Source organism: Nylanderia fulva, unplaced genomic scaffold (genome assembly GCF_048542155.1).
Source record: "Nylanderia fulva isolate GAGA-0341 unplaced genomic scaffold, ASM4854215v1 Scaffold17, whole genome shotgun sequence".
NCBI lineage: Eukaryota > Metazoa > Arthropoda > Insecta > Hymenoptera > Formicidae > Nylanderia > Nylanderia fulva.
In genome coordinates this window covers 2,687,471-2,707,497 of record NW_028189945.1, presented here as the reverse complement: position 1 = coordinate 2,707,497, position 20,027 = coordinate 2,687,471, and the positions used below count along the sequence as shown (strand labels likewise).

Here is a 20,027-nt window from a genome sequence, read left to right as displayed (position 1 = left end):
ATGTGATATTTTTTATTAAGTAATTTCATATCGCAATATATTTCATAATTGTAGATTATGTAAAGCAATAATTACCACTATTGCAGTTTATACTTGTGAAATAAGAATAATTTTGTCGTATTGCTCAAAAACGTATCTTTCTCTCGCCCAATTTCCCCGATGATCGTTTTCGGTGTTACAAATACCGATATTGAATCCTCTCTTGCGTTAATAATATTCTAAATCGGGACGAGAGCACAGAAAAGGGGTTGTTTTTGTGATACGTTGATATGACGACGATAGGGGATGTCGTCGGCAAGGCATAATCTGTCAGACACAGAGACGTTGATATATAATGTTTATATAATCACGTGGTTAAATTATTGCACATTGTGTTGTTTGCACGCTTACGTAACAGGAATTCAATCACGAAAAACGTAATCGTGTTAACAGCTTATTCACTTAAGGGTGCTTTCTTTCAGAAAGTTTCGTCGGATCAAACACAGTATACATTTTTACTATTTCTTTGAACGTGATAGGAATTTTCAATTAACCCACAAGGAATTATTTGAATAATTTTAATTTATACATTTTCTCTTTTACAGATACCGATACTATGAGGCCTCACGAATGGATGCGTAACACATTTGAAAAGAAATTCGAAGGTACGGTTGTTACTCATTTGATGCTTTCAATCTTTGCACCCTTCAAAAAAATATATTTATAAAAAAAATATATTTATAAAAAAATATATTTATAAAAAAATTTTTTTTAAATTTATAAACGATAAATATATTGCGTGGATGAGAGATCATTCAAAGTATTATGTCCGCTAGTAAAAAGTTAGAAACCCTTTTACGCGGTCAAATAGAGAATCAATTCTCTTCAAAGGCGCAGATGCTCGTTACGATGTGACAATAATAAGATCCTAACAAGCGCTCGGCGCACCTGACATAACGCTTATACCTCGTTACTGCACTCGCATATTGTACATCGGATCATTAATATAATTTCAGGAAGCGTAATATTTTTTTACAGTATAATTTTATGAGAGGTAAATTGTATTAGATTTGCAAAAAAAAAATAAATTTATTAATAAATAAATAAATATATTTATACGAGATAAATATGATAAATCGATTTAATCACATTAATATTTACGTGCCTCAACGTTCAATCTTTATTGCAAATTACATGTATCTCAGATGTCTCATTTATTTTTTTATTTATCTTATTTTTTATCTCTACCTATGAAATATCATTAGTTCCATCTTGCACGCTGTTTTATTGCTGAATCTCAATTTACTTCGTAATTCGCTGTCTTGTTCATTTGAGCGTAAAGTTTACTCGTCTTGTTCCTTTCGCGTCTCGATGCACAAACGACAAATCGTCAGAGACGATGGGCGTCCAATTATAAAAATTCGCGCGACCGATGAATCAATTAAGATTTAATAATTCTTTTCGCGATGGTTTTGCTTGCAGGCACTGCTATGGTCCAGCCAAATGAATCGACGTATGGAAGAGCTCGATACGAATCTAAAGGTAAGATCATTATTATTATTATACTGTTGCTTCTCCCCTCGTTAATTATTTTGACGTTTTAATTGTCAAATAAATTAACCATCTTTTCCTTGCTCGCGCGATGACACGTCAGAGAATTGAGAATTATTGAAGGAGAGATAATAAAGAGTGATATGAGCGTTTTCGCTCTAGATATTACATACATATAGATGATAGAATGACACAATGATTGTAGTTATGTCTGAGAAAGTATTGTGTTACGAGAAAAGACGCGGTCAGTGTCAGCTTACCAATCAATGTTAAGAAACGAATTCTAGAATCACTGGTCAGTTCGGAATTCGAGGATATAACCGATGTTCTCGGCGATAATCGAGGTAAGTTGACACTCGAAATACGAGAGGATCACGAAAAGAATATAGAAGCGCAATCTCTCTCAATTATACCCAACGCAATAATGTTAATGACATTACATCAATTGTGTTATTTCGCGATTTCTTAATCGCAGCTTGATTGATAGTATAATAAAACGATTTAGTTTTGACGTGGGTGTTATTATAAACGCTTTAGTTTTATTGAAAAGACAGTGATATTACACTCTTGAATGTTTAATGAATAAGTAAAGAGAAGTATATAATTAAAGTGTTTACTAGAAGTATAATGAATATAATATAAAAAGAGTATAATCATACATACGTTTAATAAATAAGTATGTCATTATACATACATACATACATAAAAACATTAGAAATTATAGTATAAATGATCTTATGTTAAGAAAAAAATTATGAAGTCCATTTAATAAAAAAAAAAAATATATATATATATATATAATATAATATAATTTTTTCCATATAATTGATACATAGAACAAATTCCAATAAAAATAAAATTACTTCTAATCATTTTTATTGACGACTTCATATGTCGATAGTTCGCCGAGCGGCTCTTTTTTTTTTCAAAAATGCGTTATCACACTTTAGATAGCAAAAGAAACGTCGCGCTTTTTATTTTCAAATTTCGTCGGCGGTGCGGCAAGCGCTAACAAAGGTCAAAGATCGTTATTGAAACCCCGATGCTTTTCAGCGAATAATTGGATAAGCGCGCACGCGGACAAATCACTGAAAATTAATCGGCGGGTAGGAAAGGGGGAGGAGAAAAAAGAGGGGTTGATCTCTCCGCGGGCGGGGGTCGCCGAAAAATCACGCTAATGAATGGACGAGACAGAAGAGGGAGGGAGGAGAAAGCAGGTTGCGGTCACTTCAAACGTCAATGCCGATCATAAACCGGGGACAAGCGTATCGACGATAACAATTACCGCTCCGTTACAAACGGGTTGTTCCGGTCAGGGCAGATGCGCGCGGCTGAGGCAGGCTTAGCCCGTTGTAATTAGCGCTAATTAATACAGTGCGATCGCGGCTCGGCTCGAAATCTCGGCGACGCCCATTCAAAGGGTCGAGAGTGCGATCGAGGAAAAGATCGCGGCCATCCCTCTACATGTGTCGAATTTTTCATTTTTTTTTTGTACGCAGAATTTTTTGGTACAATCATACAACAAAATTTTCTCTTAGAATTTAACGTGAAAATCGTGGTAATCGTGAGACAATATGGTATTGGGAGAATTTTATAGAATTTCTCTGATTAATATGTATATATTTATCACAATAAAAAATATTAATATCTACCATAATAAGATATAACATGTTTAATTAATTTTACTATGTACATAGTAAAATTTACTATATTAATATTTTTTATTACATGGGCAAATTTGCTCTCTTTTTGAATAAACACTGATATTCATTTTTGCATATTTAATATAAAAAAAATAAAAAAATAAAAAACAAAAAAAATTAATTATACTCCCCTTCTGAAAGAAATCTTGCGGACACTCATGCATGACTTTCGGGATAAATTCTAAAAGAAAATTCTCTCAGCTTGCACTCTTTATATCTACGCATTTTTCGATGATAGTCATAGATTGCATTTTTTTTAATAGAGAAATGGAAGATATATTGCCTGCATATCGAGAAATATCGATATGTGTTTCTGCTTTTTTTTATTAAAATTTTACGCAATAAGATGTAAAATATCATTAATTAAATGCTCGACGAATGTGCTTATTGCTAATTGTTTATGAACTAACTTGGAAAATGTCGACATTTACATCGACATTTAATTGACAGGCTAATATAGAATGTGTATAATTAAATTAACACGATACTTAAGAAGCGCCGATAATTAATTAGAAAGTCTCACATATGGGAGAAGAGGAATGTGAAAATTGAAGCGATATGAAAAATTTGTAGCAAATGGCATATTCAATCGTTTATTATTGCCGATATTAAGCGAATTGCGCGCAATAATAAACCGGTTGGTCGAAGGTTGGTCGAATGTTTCTGTACAAAGTAAAAGATAAACTTGCGAATGTGCATGTTTTATAAAGAATAATCGCGTGCGGGAAAAGATTACAGTCGTTCACTTCGTACCTTTTCCATAATGCATGATATGAAAACTAAAACGTTAATTCTAATTAAGTTATATGTCAATCAAATTATGCAAGAGATTAAAGATAATCAGCGTTAATTAATCGGCTTTAAATGCACATGCATATTGTTGTACATTATATGATGAAACACGTGTTACGTACTACTTAATACTGTGAAGGTTCGTAATTTTCAAATCCATCTAAAAGCCCGCAGGAAAGAGTTTATTACAGGAATTTATATATTTTTTAAAATTTTCCATTCACGCAAAAAAATTACATATACGTTGATTTTATTTGCATTAATTTTATCAAAACAGTGTGCGTGTTAAATTTTATAATGTTCGAAAAATGCTAACAAGTGATTTGAAAAACATATTATGCGTTTATAAATTACATGTTGTAAGTTACATCACGTAGCGGCTGATTGCTACCGTTATATCCGATTTCCCAACTTATAAACAGGTAGCAAACAAACCACGAGATACACATTTTCCTCGGCTTGTACTGTTAATAACACCTTTCTTTCCTGAGGACTTAAGAACCTTTCAATTATTTTGATAATATAATTTTTAATAGATTCCGACAGTTTAATTATATTTTACACGGACAATTAACGACATATACATATTGTTGCACGATTTTATCTTCTCTTTGATTATGCATATTTTTTTCTGGTGACATGCCAAACTTAATAAATCTAATTTGCTAGTCTTCAGAAATCAAAGGTAAGAGCGAGAACCGATTATATTATCACACATTTCTATCTAATGTTTTTTAATATTCCGATCATCAACAATTGACTATTCTATCTTAAATGACTGATCGGTCCTATTGGACAATTAATACATATTGTTATACGATTTTATCTTCTCCGATTATACATATTTTTGTCTTGTGACATGCCAAACTTAAATCTAATTTGCTTATCTTCAGAAATCAAAAGTATAAGAGAGAGAGAGAAAGAACCAATTATATTATCGCATATTTCTATCAAATTTTTTTAACATTCCGATTATCAACGAATTGATTCTTTCCATCTTAAACGATCGATCGATCGATCGATCTTAGCGAGGAAGAGGCCGACAAAGAAAAATTCCTGCGTTCGAAAAAATTGCCGCGATACGCATCCTCCCTCGTTCGAGGCCTCCTTCCTTCCCGCTTGCGAGGGTGGCTTCGGGGGTGACGAGTCGTCATCGCGGGGGCGATTTCGCGGCGCAGGGCGGTTTCAGTCACTCCCACCTGTGTCGACATCGCGCGACCACGTGGTATCCGCGCCCCGGTGTAGCTCAGTCTGTTGACGACGGCACCTCTCTATCTTCATCACCGTCGTCGTCGAGGCACCTCCACCACCACCACCACCACCATCACCGCCACCACCACCACCACCGCTACCATCATCACCACCATCGTCATCATCACTTCCACCCGCGTTCTCAGTGTCAAACGAACGACGCGTCTGTTGATGACGAGTGCGTTGTCTGTCACGCGAGGAGTCCGCCTGGAGAAAAGACCTTCTTCTGCGAACAGCGAATTTCTATATCGATCGATATCGCGTCCGACAAGATACCGATACCCTGTAATCCCTCGAGGGAAGAAGTCTAGGCGCACCGATATCATTCTTCGTCTTCTCCTTTCACCGGCGGAGATTCGCGACGCAACCCCCGTCATTTTCGACGTCGAGGAGGCCCGACCCTCGAAATACGAGGGCATCGCCCGCCGAGAGGAAAGGCGATAGACCTTCCCTCGACGACGACGTGGATGGACGCTCTTGGTAAGAGGTTTCCCGCTTAATTGAACGCTCGCGACGCACACGGAGTAGGATTTTCTTCGACATTCTCGAGGAGGCCGGAAGGTGCAACGAGAGTGCGGAAGGAGAAACTGAAAAACGATACCCAGTGCGTCCAGACTTCTTCTCTCGAGAGATTATAGGATATTCGGTATCCTGATGGACGCGATATCGATCGATAAAAATTCGCTGATCGCGGAAGGAAAAGATCTCTCCTGTCAAATTCCTCGCGCGAGAGACGACGCATCGCGAGCGTTCTTTCTGTCAAAGGCAATAAGAATGACTTGAGAAAAAATCATCTTGGTCTCTGCGTGTATATCTGAGGACGATTATCTCGTGAAAAAGATAATTCACCGAAAAAATTGATTCGATGTCCGTCGCGCAATTTTTATTAATTACTCGTATAGTTAAATGGTGTCAAGAAGATCCATTCAGTTTTTATTAGTTTAATCATATTTCGCATGTTTTATATAATATTTCTAGACAGCTGGATGCTGATGATTGACGGCAATTATCCATATTTTTACTCATCGTAGATCTATCAAATTAAATCGTCATCATGTATCAGTCAATTATTTCTATAAAAATAATTTATAAACGAATTCGATAGTAATTTTTAATTAAGCAGAATCAGATGAAGTCTTGAAGAGTGCATTCTTATCGAACTGGTTTCCTTGACAATTGGGGAACACTTGTGTCAGTGACGTATTGTGCGCCGTCGTCATCAGATGCAATTTTCGTCGATGTATCATCGAATGCATCATTCCAATAATAATTGCTGGGATATTCTTGTCGTCTCAGGTATTGTTTCCCCCCACTTTTTTGTCACAGAAACTGTAGCAAGTTCTTTCTATCTATAAATTACGAAGAATATCTCCCATCTGAACCTTTGTCTTCTCGATCATCACTCGAGAATGAATTCATTTTCCATTCAAATGACAGCTCTTCGAGATACACTTCTGTCGAGAAATTTCCTCCATCGTTTCACAATTTACAACAGGTACTATCGTTCTCCATTAATAAAACGTACCGCGTTATCAAAGATTGCGCAGCTCTTAGTTAAAATCATTGTTGCTATCTCAGTCGTTTACATTCTGAAAAATTTATAATGCGTCATCAGACGAGTCAAGTCAAGGTGTTGTTTACGTTTTGCGCGATAAAGATCTTTATCATATAGTTTTATGTAATAACTTATCAATCGTAAATGTCATTGACATCTCATCTTATAATCGCGAGCAAACCATGCGGGAAACTCTATATCCTGTAACGATACTTTTATATAAAATAAAAAAACATTCCAATAAGAAGATGTCTGCAAATTTTTGTACTTGAAAAACTTGCATTAATCGCATCTTTTAACGCAATAGAAATCGCGCGATATGATATACATCGTGCATATGGCGAGGCTTTTAATGAAGTGGTTTACGACAGGTCGTATTTAAAATATCATACTCGCGCAAACTCTCTCGACATCTCTTTACGATTTTATTATCTCGTTTCCTCGATTTTTCTAGAAATCAAAAGCTATTAAAAGTTACATGTGAAAGGATTTCGTATTTAGCAACACACACCACGCGGACTGGAAGACGCGTCTGAAATATTACGCCAGGGGAAAATATCTCTTTCTTCTAAGCCGTGTCTGTATCGCGGCTTCAACCCCGGAACTGGTTTTCTGAACTGACACAGAAACTTGCATCTTCGTCTGACAAGACGAAGAAATTCCTCGCTCTTTCTTTCTCTCACAAGAGCTGTCGTCTCTTAATATTAGCACGTGTATGGAGCTAAGCAAAATGTCATAAAAGTGCGAAATTGCCTGGCAGCCGAGGTAGCAATTAATGCGAAGGCGGACGATTCGTTATGGGTTTCGCGCGCGAACTGTTGATTAATTGCCGATTTCGTCGTCGATTTCGTTCCTCGCCGATCTAGGGCCGATCTTGCGCAACGCCCCTTGCGAGATCTCCTTTTCCCCGGATAAATGTACGTGCGCGATGAGTGTTGCTAAAATTTTTCGAAATCGGGGAAGTATATTATGCCGAGACGGAGATCGGTAACCTTTCGCATTTCGTTCGCGCGTTTGACTCCTCTCATCTCGACGAGATGATCCCGCCGCGAGGATCTTCCTTTTCTAGGAGAGTGTACGAGTACCTTTCTCTTTCTCTCTCTCTTCTTCTCGAGTACCTATATATACGACTGTTGCATCATTATTAATACTCTATACGTGCCGTTGACGCATTCCAAAGTCGCGCGACTATCTGACAATACGTGTCCAACCGATTGCATTCGCAATCGTGACATTGGCGTGCTGTCATTCAAGGTTGGAGACCATGTATACATATATGTATATATATGCGACCGATTTATTCGTCTACTTTTTCCCTATCGTGTGCGAAAGATTATACTGCTCAACGAGAAATTACTTTTTTCTCGAACACCGGAATGAGACTAGTCATTTCTTACAGTTTTTGGGATGCTGAATACGAATCCGATTTCCAAATTGCTCCATCATCATTTTCAGAAATTTTTACTTAAAGTTGCAAAAAAGGACTTTTTATTAACCTCGTCTTATTTTATATATTAATATGTGACGTGCTGGAGATGTTTTATTGCAATAATGTAACAAAGTTTGTGAAAAAAACCCGTTCTTGCAACTTTAATTAAAAATTTTTCAAAATCGTGGAATAATTTGAAAACCAGATTTGTATTCAGCATCGAAAAGATTATAAGAAGCGACTAGTCTCGGTCCAATTTTTTTGTCGAACAGTGTTATCTCTTTCATGATTTTTTTACTGGAATTAAACCATATTTTTGATTCGTATTATATTATGCGTGACATTATAAAAAAGACCTCACGATAGTAACTTTATCTCTAAATTATTTTGAAGTAATCTTTTAATCCGCGAGATGATTTTCTGAATCTCGCGACGCGTTAAGAAAATCTGTTTAAATCAGGAACTGTTGAGATTCGTGTTTTGCATCACTGCAAAAAATTTTGTTGCATTCACAAAAATTCTGTTCGAAAATGGACAGAATTACTAGTTGGATCTACCAGAATTCCTGATGAATTGAACAACTGATTTGTTGTGCAAACAAGATGCTTGTTGCATTAGAAGGAATTCTGGCCAAATCCAGTAATTCTGTTTTGTCCATTTTCGAACAAAATATTTGTTAATGCAACAATTTTTTTTCCAGTGATCAAGTGGGCATAATTATCCCTTTTAACGTCCAGATGATCGCCCACTAATCTCATTTTACATGCAAATTTCTCGCACGCGCGTTACAATTTTACAGAGATTTAATAACACGCTTGAAACGGCGCGCTTTCAATTTCATTATCACAAATGATAATTAACGCTACGTTACCTGTCATTTTACGAAGCACAAGATTTGTACTGCATGAAAAAAAAATATTGCGCGTCGGAGATCGTCGCGTGGAGCCTTTAATAAAGTCACCGAAGATCTCAGAATTCAATTTGATCGTGTACGAATATAATTCGTTCGACGAGGAGTTTAAATCTTCGTCGTTGCGCGAAGATAAAGAGAAAAGCTTTTCGCGTCCTTTCATCGAAGATCTTCCTCCAAAGAGGCAAATCGCTCTATCGTTCTCCAGACGAGGGTGGTCTACTGCCGGACAGCGGAAGCGGCGTCGTCGAGAATAACGAAGCGAATGGCGCCTGCGTGAACGATCGCATCCTCCATTATCATCATCAGCATCCTCATCATCATCATCAGCAGCAGCAGCAGCAGCATTCGCCGACGGAGGAGCCGGAGCTGCACGATCTCCTGCAATTCCGCGAGACCGGGACCGGGTCGTCCGGGCCGGAACGGGAGGACATGGTCGCCCAGGAAATGGCACAGGGTTACACGCAGCTCCTACACTCGGTGGCGGTCCAGGAGCCGCAGGAGTTCATCTCCCTGCAGGAGCTGCAGCCGCGCATCCACCATCAGGACACCTGCGCGCAAATCGTCTCGTCCGTCTCCCAACTTTATCATCATCAGCAGCAGCAACAGGCGACCAACAGCCAACAGGATTATTATAATCTCTCGTCCGTGCAGAAGTAAGTTTGTTGGCTGTCTTGGTGTCGTGCTTGTTGGTTACAAAAAAAAAGATGTTGGAGAATCGCTGCGGATTAATGAATGTAATAATAATATATGTATATGTATATCGTACGAGAGAGAGAGATGTTGAGTCGAATATCGTTTATATATGCGTCACGTTTAATCGTAAGAATGAAACAATGCTACAACATTGTCATGCAATGTTACGACATATTTGCCGCGCGCATACCGATGACAACCGATAAGTCTATCTCGACTGGCTCCGTTGAAATTAGTTTCGATATTATGACTGATATTGTCAACACACGCCCAGTTAGTATAAAACTTGAAATTATTCGGATCATTAGTTATTCGGAGTAATATCTACCATAATTTAGACAAAATCGCGCTATTATCCTAATAGATTAAATTTTGCAGAAATGGTGAAATTTATAACAATATTTTTTTAACATACACAAATCTGCGATTCGATATATAAGACAAAAAGTTAAGAGAGTTATAATAGCTCTAAATAGTATACAATGAGTACCTTAATTACGACGTTGTATTTGATTTTTGCTCCAGTTTCGATCATCAGCATCTTAGAGATTTCACATTTTTCGATGTTCTTTCTCACCTATTTTCTCCGAGCTTTATAGAAACTGCATAATGCAACATGTCTCTTTATCATTGCTTATTGCTTTATATTAGCGAGACTAATGCCATTTTTATGCGCTTTATTGCGTTGTTTGTGTTCTCTTTCACTTGACACCTTTGAAGCAAATTTATTCTATCCGTTCAAGCGGGAAGTAATAATATATATGTATACCTAGTCGTTTCTATTAATTATTTATCTCGATAATTATCTAGCTAATGCAATTGTATCGTTAGATTGTGTTTAGATTTCGCTTAAACATTCTTGCAGTGAAAACTTATTAGAGCGATTATAAAAAGTTAATACGGAACTCGACGATCAGATCAATCATCCAAGCGGAAAGTAATAACGATTAATCGTATAATTTTATCGCGATCGTCATCGGCATCTCGTTAGAGAGCTCTTTATTTAACGAACACTCCCGGCTGAACAAGCCGCGTGTTCATCGTTTTTGCATAATTATTATTTCGCGACAGAAAATTTTCGCAGGCGCGTGTGTAGAATAAAATAAAACAATAGATAAGATAATTGAATCATCGTAGTTGAATATGATAATTTGCGTAGTCGCGATTATCTGTTCAATTACTTCGTCTGTAATGTGGCATTTTACGATACGGTATTTTGGAAAATGTATTGAAATACGAAGAATTAAGTAGGATCACAAGTTCCTCGAATAGAGATTTTATCATCGTCGTCACCTGAAAGACTCCCACTGCATGCGAAATGACGTCGTCGCTGCATCTACGAATAATGGAATTACGCTGCATTACATCATAATACACGGATCTGTTGTTGTTGATGACGAGATATCTGGCAGACCTTGATTTTTCTCCCCGTTTTTGTGGAAAGATACAGAAAGTCATAGAAATACGCAAACATTATCTTAGAAAAACGTAAACATAAAACAAAGTTCATAATAAAGTCTTTGGAAAATTTTTCAATATAAAATAAAAATACATGTATGCTAAATATTTTATGTGCATTTTAATAAAATCATAAATTACATTTTAATGGAAAAACATAAAATAAAATCTATATTAATTTTTAGACAATTTTTTTCAATTAAAGAAAAATAAATATATTTTAATAAAATGATGAAATATAGTTGAAAAGAGAGACGAGCAAAAGAATGAAATTCAAAATTTAAGAAGTATCTGACATTCTAGAAGATATCCCCTTATTTTTTATGAATATTTTTAATCTTTATTTTGTAAAAATAAAGAATAATCTTCGATAATTTCTTAAAAGAACAATTTTTCGAAATTTTCAGACGCCATCGAATTTTTTTACAGCTACACTGAAAAAAATTGACTAAACCGTTCAATTAAATTACTATTTTATTAGTATTCAAATCAAATACACGCGTTAGATTCAATATATTATATATTTAATTTAAATTATTTTTATATGTTCGATTAACAAAATATTATTTAGTTGAAGGATTTAGTCAAGTGAATAACTTTTTTTTTTTAGTGTACGTTCGCGAGTTTAAAGTACCGATGAGGAATCATGTAATCAGCTACACAATTATATACCGGACTTGTCGTACATATATGCATATTTTTATGCATTTGATCGCGATTGATAAAGCGATAACGCGATCAAGATTTAATCGATCAGCGAAAAATATTATACGCGAACAAACAGCGAATAAGACAAATCGAGAGATCGGCTCGATATCGTTTGTAGAAGAGTAGATCGTAAGGTCGATGACGATGGTTCATTACTCCCGGACACGACGTTAGTGCAACTACATATTACACGCATATTATCGCGTATATGATTAACGTATCTGTGTACAAAATGTTGCATACTCCTACACGATTGCAACTTTTCCTTGCGTTCCTTCGTGTTGAAAATATTATATTGCAGATCACGTCGCTGACAACTGAATGAGTTGCTCGTTACACATTATAGGAGCCAATGATTAGAAATTTTAATAACAATTTATACCACACAGAATATAAGCATAGGTGGAATGAAGTTTCCACCTATATAATTAAAATTCCTTCGTCACGATAATCATATATTTCGAACATTTTCAGATATATGTTTCTGCAAACTTCTTTCCTTCACCTGTCAAAATATCGAATAGATTTTCCCACGTGTTTCATTGCGGAAAATCACGAGGTTTTAACGAAATGTCTCGCTTTCAGAAGTTCCTGCTCCACGGTTTATTTCGGCGAGATAGACACGGGTTCCGGGGTGGGAGAGCTAACCACCGCCTCGGCGGGGGCTGGTGGCGAAGGTCTCGCCCCGACTCCAACCCCCGCCAACAGCGGCAGCAGCAACAGCAGTGGCGTCAGTACCACCACCACCCCCAGCCCCAACCTAACCCCCAGCAGCCTCAGCACCGTTACAACTACCACCACCACCTTCACCACCAGCATCGCCACCATCCCGCAGGTTGCAACGGGGGCTGAACCGCCCCGGCACATGGAGACACCCCCGACGATGGTCCCCGACCAGCAGGCACCCGCCTCCGGCCATCACTATCATCAGCACCATCACCACCACCACCACCACCATCACCATCATCGACATCACCGTAGCATGTCTAACCATGAACCGGCGACCGACACTTCGGACGAGTTCGCGCCGATCGCGAAGAAGCGGAAGCTTTCTTGCCAGTAAGTTTCATATATCGAGGCCCTTCAACGTCTCTGAGGGATTAGCGGTTCATTTTGCCGAACTCTATTAAACCAGGCGATGCTAGCTATAATCTTGTTTTAGCTAGCTATGATCTTGTAAAGCTCTATTCAGTTTTAATAATATCTGGAGAAACGATCAGTTTAACATTTATTAAATTTGTAAGATAAAAAGTTAGATAAAATTCTGCTCGTTTTATGATCGCATATTTTGGAATAAGAAATAGTTAGAATGCTAGAAATGAGGATTTTAACGCGGAATCTCGCCGACGTGGAACAACGTATATCTTTGTCCGTGGAGGAAGACGAACGCATCTAAGAATTCGGTGTCGGCGGTAACAATCGCTTCGTTTTCTCGGCATATAAAGCGATTCGCTTTTCGCGTAGAGGAAACGTAGGTGGAAGTCATATCGAAATATTACACATTAGTACGTGCGTCTCGCAAAACGAAGCCCGCCAAACGTCTTCGAGCCAAGTCTGAAATCTCGAAGCAAACAGCACGCAACAACCCCCTCTTTCCTTCCTCTTTCTCTCTGCATTCCATCTTGATAGCCATCGATACCAATTTCGAAACGTTTCGCACGAAACGCCGATAGTTTCGAGTAATTACTCAATCAAGATATCGTGAGTCAAAGGGTTAAACTTCATCGTTGATAGAAGATTTGCCTTTTCTCTCTCTTGAGACTCACGGCGGGTCGAAATTGCCTACGGCAATTATCGTCCATTATCTTGTTTGGCACTGAAAAAAAGAATTTGTCAACTAGACTAAACTTTTCAATTAAATATTATTTTGTTAATAATTTATATTTTAAACATATAAAAATATTTAAATTAGATATAATATATTAAATTTAACAAAATTTATATTTGACTTAAATACTGATATGTTCAAGTAACAAAATAGTAATTTAGTTGAAAGGTTTACAATTAGTTAAGTTAACAATTTTTTTTTCAATATGGGAATGATGAGGCCGCACGCACTTATTGCAAATAGCATCGTTGAAAAATTGCGATTCTTTTGGTATTTGGCATCCCTTATCCGCGCAATAAGTTTGTATCCTTTCCCCCATCTGAAATCTCATGTTAATATAATGACACTAGACAAGATTGAAATGCATAAGCATATGTGTGCGTTTTTTTATTCCCGTAAATATCGCCGTGCGTGTTTTCCTTTCGCGACGAAGAAAAAATTGTGTCGACGAATTGTTTCGTCTCGTGAGGAACGGGAAACCTGCGTGTGACTTTTCGAGCTTCGAGGTACAAAGGAAAGGGGAGAGGAAGCTCTACATGGGGCGCGAAACTTGGCAAAATTTCCCCGTCAAAGGGGTAACGCACCCTCGGCGAAGGTCGTATAAATTGTCGAAGAAATTGTTTCTCTGTGATGTGATTTCGACCGAATTTCGGTCGTTCCGGTGGGACTTCGTTAATTACGTGCTTTACGTTAGATTACTTACGCGTGTGTGAACTTACATATCTTGCGAAAGAGGACAAAGTTACAGAATCTCATCGCAAGTGTCATATCTAATGTCATTCGAGATTTATTTTGCTACTTTAATTATTCAAATTTCCTCGTGTTTTTTTAATTATGCTCGTCGATAAAGCATTTATCTCCGTTTGTTTCAGTACTGCAAGCGATCTCTTGGACGATCAGGGAGACGACGCCAAGTCTGTTCGCACAAACGACGACAGTAAAAAGTAAGTGAGATGCCGAAAGAGAAATGTATAAAATATGAAATAATATTTATTAGGCGGTCGGAATAATTTCCGAGCGCGAAACGCCTTTCGCGATTCAATCGATCGCTTTCAAACGCAATCGGTCAGCGCGATTACATAGTATTATGTCAGATATTGCCAAGGTGAGTGCCACCTTGACCTACCTTGATTCTTTGCTTTGGCTTCATCGCGGTGACGTCACTAATCCACTATATTATATTTGTTTTGTTGTGTGCGCGATGCGCTATCGCTTCGAACATGTTCGATTTTGAAGTGTTCCATTGATTATTTGTTTGCGTCATATCGCTTTAATGCGATATGCTTGTTTATGGCGCATTAACAGCTCAAGAATCTGTTGGAAACTAAAGCTAATTATCTGGAGACGTCACACGAATATTTGAAGAAAAATGTTTAAAAGATCTGAAAGATGTCCTGATCCTTTGGACATTTTTCAGATATCCTTAAGATTTCTTCAGGATTTCTAATTTGTCATATATAATATATATTGCATATGTCATTATTATATAAATATATATTATATTTTCTCTCTCTCTCTTCCTCAATATGTTATATATATATGATAATGTAAATTTTGATAATGAATGAGTGACTGATAACGATTGATACCATATAGACTCATTGAAGCCGGATAAAAATTTAACGGATATTACGATATGTATTACGATATGCTAGGATCAGAAAATAATTATGCTATAACAGAAAGTCGGACATAGCTGAACGAAACCAGTTTTCGTCATCGCAACAATTTCCGCCAATTTGTCCTCGCGTGTCCTATGAAGGCGAATTCTCGGGAGACAAATTAGCAAAGCGTACTCTATAAAAATAGCGTTATTTTACTTGAATTGGTTTCCTCGTGCACAACTGATCTCATTATCGAATCGTCATTGTCGTTCATTGCGATTGCATGAATCTGCTTTTATCGAGCTGACTTTTACGAGAAAGTCAGCGTCGACGTAACTTTATGAATTTAAAACGCACGTGATTCACTCAGGTCCACGTGGATCAGACCTTCGCAGAAAATTCGCTGAAGCCGACGAGATACGTTTTATTATACTGTACGTCGTTCGGCACATTCCGATCTTGTTTCCGTTTCTTGTTTGCATAAAATGGCAATAGGATTCCGTGCGAACGGTGACGAAAGTGTACGTGTTATATGCATTTAATCCGTGGAACTTAACTTGAAGAAGGAAGCAGAAATATGAGAGAGAGAATAACACAGAGGGGGCCTGGATCGAAATATTAGAATCGCTTGTGATCGTGACCCTTCTTAGAAAGAATTATAAGAGCATTTGAACTCACATATATATTATACATATATTATATAATGGCTTATGTAATTAATATTTATATCTTGCGATACGAATACATAAAATTTCTTAAACGAGCCTGTTTTTATGCAACTATGAAAGTTGTTACGTTACTATAACGACGATGACTAAGCGATGAATTATATTAAACTTTGTTTGAAAAACGTTCTAGTTTTGCGTGCCATTAATAAACTTATAAATAGCAGCAGGTGAGAAATAGACTCATAATGTATCACCTATATATTTTCTACAATTTCGTACTATAACTTCTGTAATTTTATAACACCAACTTCTATGAAAACAAATCTCTCTTATATTTTTATAATATTTATTTTTAATGATATAAGACCTCAAAATAAAAACAAATATATTATAATATAAGATAAGAGAAATATATATAATATTTAATTATAAATTATATATCATTATATATAATATAAGAAATTATATATAAGAGTTTCACACTTTTTCTGAGGGCTTAAGGCAAAGACATATAATAAATTTCACTTTCCAAACTTCATCTCTATTAAGACATGGAACTAAAGCTCGATCTGTGCCTTCAGGCAGAACCACAGTGAAATTGAAAAGCGAAGAAGAGACAAGATGAACACGTACATTACCGAGCTCTCGGCGATGGTGCCAATGTGTCATGCGATGTCGCGAAAGTTGGATAAGTTGACCGTGCTGAGAATGGCGGTGCAGCATCTCAAGACCATCCTCGGTGCGGTTACCTCATACACGGAAGGTCACTACAAACCTGCGTTTCTCAGCGAACAGGAACTCAAGACGCTCATACTTCAAGTGAGTTTTTAAACAATTTTTTCAATATTTATTTACGTAAGAACGGCGCTGCAAATTTCATTTTTGCGATTGTCAATCGAAGCATAATCCAACGAAGTATTACATTGGTGTAACAATCTCTTATCTTGTAACTATTCTATCTTTGATCGTCGGTTTTTTGTTTATAAATCACGCTCGGATAAATGAATAAAATATATGTATGTACGCTTATTTTGTTTTTTGCTTAATTTTAAGAGCACTTCTAAATTAATCGACGAGTTATGTACAATAAGTCGACATAATTCAATGAACTGTACGGTATACAGTTCCTAGTATCATTAACGAGAAATTCATTTATGACGTGCATTTTTGCACGGCTCCATAAGAGACCGGTGGTGTCTTTTGTAATCCTTTTGCACGAGAGATCGAACGGAGATAAAATCGGTGGCGGTTAACTCCCTTTCTCCCGCGTGCTATACAGATTTTTATTGGACTTGGTCTCGTGCCGGCGAAAGGAAAGGCTCGAAGCAGTGAGATTTATAGTATCACGATAATAGTATCTTATGGTCTCTCTCCCTTCGAGGGGTTCTCGAATCACCTATGCCTTTAATTCCGAACCAATTAGCGTGAAAGAGAACGCAAAGAACGCGCGTCAACAAGCAGAAAATTGCAAATGAGCCTGCTACACTTGTGCCTTTCTTGAAATTTTAATTAATCAATACGTTTATCGAATCTCACCATCTTACTCTCTCTTTAATCTAACAATAAAAGAGACCTTTGGAGAGAAAAGAAGATAATATTTGCTTTATATAGGTATATATAAAATATAAATATATAAAAAATATATATATATATATAATATATAAATATATAATGTAATTATATATAATATATATAATAAAGAAAAAAAACACGAATTGAAATTCATTCCGTATATTGCAGCTTCTACGAGATTGATTTTGATTTTGTAGGCGTAGAAAAATGGCATGTCATTATAGAAAACGATATACGAAACTCTACTACGTCTATAATCGAAGTTGTCACCTTCTTATAAAAATTACGCTGATATTAATCTCTTTTCTCTCTCTCTGTCTCTCTTTCTTCCTCTCTCCCTTGGAAGATAACGAGATGCAAAAAGAATATGCTACGACAACTGAGAGATAACTCCTATCCACCCTAGATTCAGCGTATATAGAGTTCGCGCTGTCGGATCCAGACATTTCTCATTGTCATGCATATACATACACGTTGCACACGTTTATCTTTTATCGAGATTTTTCTCGCTCGTTCGCCGTAGGAAAATATCCGAGAGAAGTGAATGACCACGCCCGAGACATACCAAGTTGGATCGGCATAAAACGTGCTTTAAACGTGCATAACCGCGGCATAAATCCCTTCATTGTGAATTGATACATTTCTCGTATCCGGCTTAGGCTGGAATAAATTGCGTCCAGTTATCCATTCGAGGCAAAACTCTGCTAATTATTGTGATCATTAAATCTAATCAGGGCTCATCGATTTTCGATGATCGGTATTTGGTCCTGATGAGACCGAGAGAAACTCTGGATGGTATAGTGTTGGAATAAAGAGAAGCGAGACTTCGAGCGTATTTTCCATCACAACAGGGGGGCGAACGCGAACTCCATTTGTGGAAGTGCATTGACATTAATGAATGTTACATGCGATCGACGATAATATCGAAAATACCGCGCGCGATTACGCAATACGCTCTTAAGAGTCTAGCTGGTGCAACGATAAACGATACGATATTGAGGCGGTATTTTGTGTGCAAGCACCTGAGGACGTGAAATATTATGAAAGAATTTTTCAGATGGTTAAAATATAAAAACGTGAAAAAAGTTGATTCGGCTTATGTCGACTCATTACTTTATATTTGTCGCGTTTTACGCAAAAACAGTACTATTAATTAATATTCAAATACATATAGAATAATTAGTATTAAATACCGCACAAAATAGTTGTAAATGACGCTATTTGGTCTTTAACGTCTTCATTAATTTTTTTTCATAATTATCATTAATGAACTAAAGCGTCTTAAAAGTTCGTATCTTCAAAAATCCATCACAAACTTGCGAAAAGCTTGTGCAATCTGTATTTTTAAAAAATAATAAGTTCAAAACAGAGTATATAAGCTTTTCAATTACAAATAGTTTAATCCCAACGGCAAAATGAAAAACAGCTTGTCTTATTTCAGGCCGCGGAAGGCTTTGTATTCGTAGTCGGTTGCGATCGTGGAAGAATTCTCTATGTTTCTGAATCCGTCTCGCAGGCTCTCAATTATTCTCAGGTAAGAGTTTTTTCGCTGTATTTAAATCTTCTAAATTTTTTTTCTCTTCTTCGAATTGCGATTCTGTCACCAGTGCAACTCTGATTTTGTACAAAATCGAGTTTACAATTATATAAATCGAGTTTGTGAGAACACGTATACAAATTAATGGCTAATTTTGATCATATCACACATTGCTTAATTATTTAATTAATTAATTAATTTTTTGAAATTTTAATATAAAAACTGTATATCAAATATATCGATATCATTGCAGGGTGATCTGTTGGGTCAAAGCTGGTTCGACATCCTGCATCCGAAGGATGTTGCCAAGGTAAAGGAGCAACTCTCATCTTCCGATCTCAGTCCAAGGGAGCGATTGATCGATGCGAAAAGTAAGCAACCACTATAACAATAAAAGCTGCTGCTGCTGCAACTCTTTCTCTCTTTCTCTCTCTGAATCTCCATTCGGCAAATCAACTAGCTAAGTGCTAACACTAACTTCTTCGGTTGCGGAAACTTTTCACCTCCGAAGCCATTAATTATAGCATCTCTTTCGAGACTTCGTTGCTTCACACTTGGCCCGTCAATCATTTGCGAGCGCAAATTATTATTATCGCATCTCTTCCACCTTCGCCTGATAAATGTCAGTCGTCCGGCAGCATTTGCTCGCGTATAAGCTCTGTCAATAAATATCTTTGAATTAGCGTGCCTACCTAGATAAGAGCATTGCGAAAGTTGCTACGCCAAACGAGGCCAAAGGAGACGAAGAGTCGCCGAACCGGGTCTAATATGTCAGGATTCCAAGAA

General features: G+C 36.9%; 1 protein-coding gene and 1 long non-coding RNA gene across 2 annotated transcripts in view; both read left to right on the top strand.

Annotated features, from left to right (window-relative positions):
- cyc (basic helix-loop-helix ARNT-like protein cyc) overlaps window positions 1-20,027 on the top strand; it is a 31,690-nt gene that overhangs the window by 7,195 nt on the left and 4,468 nt on the right. The window contains 8 exon segments of the mRNA XM_085481161.1: window positions 585-644; window positions 1,462-1,521; window positions 9,379-9,826; window positions 12,618-13,091; window positions 14,733-14,804; window positions 16,714-16,951; window positions 19,146-19,238; window positions 19,495-19,612. Of these exon segments, the coding sequence (XP_085337287.1) occupies window positions 596-644; window positions 1,462-1,521; window positions 9,379-9,826; window positions 12,618-13,091; window positions 14,733-14,804; window positions 16,714-16,951; window positions 19,146-19,238; window positions 19,495-19,612 (1,552 nt within the window). The 5' untranslated portion in view covers window positions 585-595.
- Window positions 1,854-6,484, top strand: LOC146723759 (uncharacterized). The gene is made up of 3 exons (XR_014924415.1): window positions 1,854-1,874; window positions 5,271-5,454; window positions 6,255-6,484. It is a non-coding gene; the product is annotated as an uncharacterized LOC146723759 (long non-coding RNA).